The sequence below is a fragment of the Myotis davidii genome, unplaced genomic scaffold (genome assembly GCF_000327345.1).
Source record: "Myotis davidii unplaced genomic scaffold, ASM32734v1 scaffold299, whole genome shotgun sequence".
Classification (NCBI taxonomy): domain Eukaryota; kingdom Metazoa; phylum Chordata; class Mammalia; order Chiroptera; family Vespertilionidae; genus Myotis; species Myotis davidii.
The window spans coordinates 7,869,655-7,870,314 of NW_006293088.1; the positions used below are offsets into that span (position 1 = coordinate 7,869,655).

The window sequence follows — 660 nt, forward strand, 5'->3', positions numbered from 1 at the left end:
AAACAAGCATCCCACCCTGGCTGCTCTGTGCCCCTGCCCAGAGGCCTTCTGTGGCCAGGGTGGAACACTTGCCCCGTCACCGTGGCGATGAAGCAAGCATTTCGTCAGGCCGCTCACACTGCCTGCTCTCAGGGGCGGCCCCCCAGGACTGGGGGACCCCAGTGGGGCTGAGAGGACTGGGTGCCACCATCTTGTGGCTATGGGCACTGCCATCTTTGTGGCAGAGTGATGGTCAATTTGCATATTCCCTCTTTATTAGATAGGATATGCACAACCCATGGGCACAGGCAGACATGAGGGAAGACCTGGGGTGGGGCTGGGGCTGGGTAGAGGAGGCAAAGGGTAGGAAAATGGGGGGCATCTGTAATACTCTCAACAATAAAAACAAATCCTTACACCTGCTCCCCAGATGGGCGTGGAAAGTGGCCCCATCCCCGGGTGGCCTCTCACTCCTCCGTGGAGAGCCACACGAGGAACCACAGGCTTTGCTGCTGCTGTTTATTTTATCACATATTTACATTCCAACAGAGACCTGTCCATCACTGCCGAGGCCCTTCGGTTCCCACTGGCTCCAGACGCCTTGGCACAAGCTGGGGCTCGGGCATCACACATTCAGCAGTAGGGGCTGGTGCTCCTCGCTGGCGGCCGCGCTGGGCGGGA

General features: G+C 58.8%; 1 protein-coding gene across 1 annotated transcript in view; it reads right to left on the reverse strand.

Annotated features, from left to right (window-relative positions):
* Positions 1–484: 484 nt before the first annotated feature.
* SLC45A1 (solute carrier family 45 member 1) overlaps positions 485–660 on the reverse strand; it is a 23,023-nt gene continuing 22,847 nt past the window's right edge. Inside the window, exon 9 of the mRNA XM_006766816.2 lies at positions 485–660. Coding sequence (XP_006766879.2) covers positions 605–660 — 56 coding nt within the window. The 3' untranslated portion in view covers positions 485–604.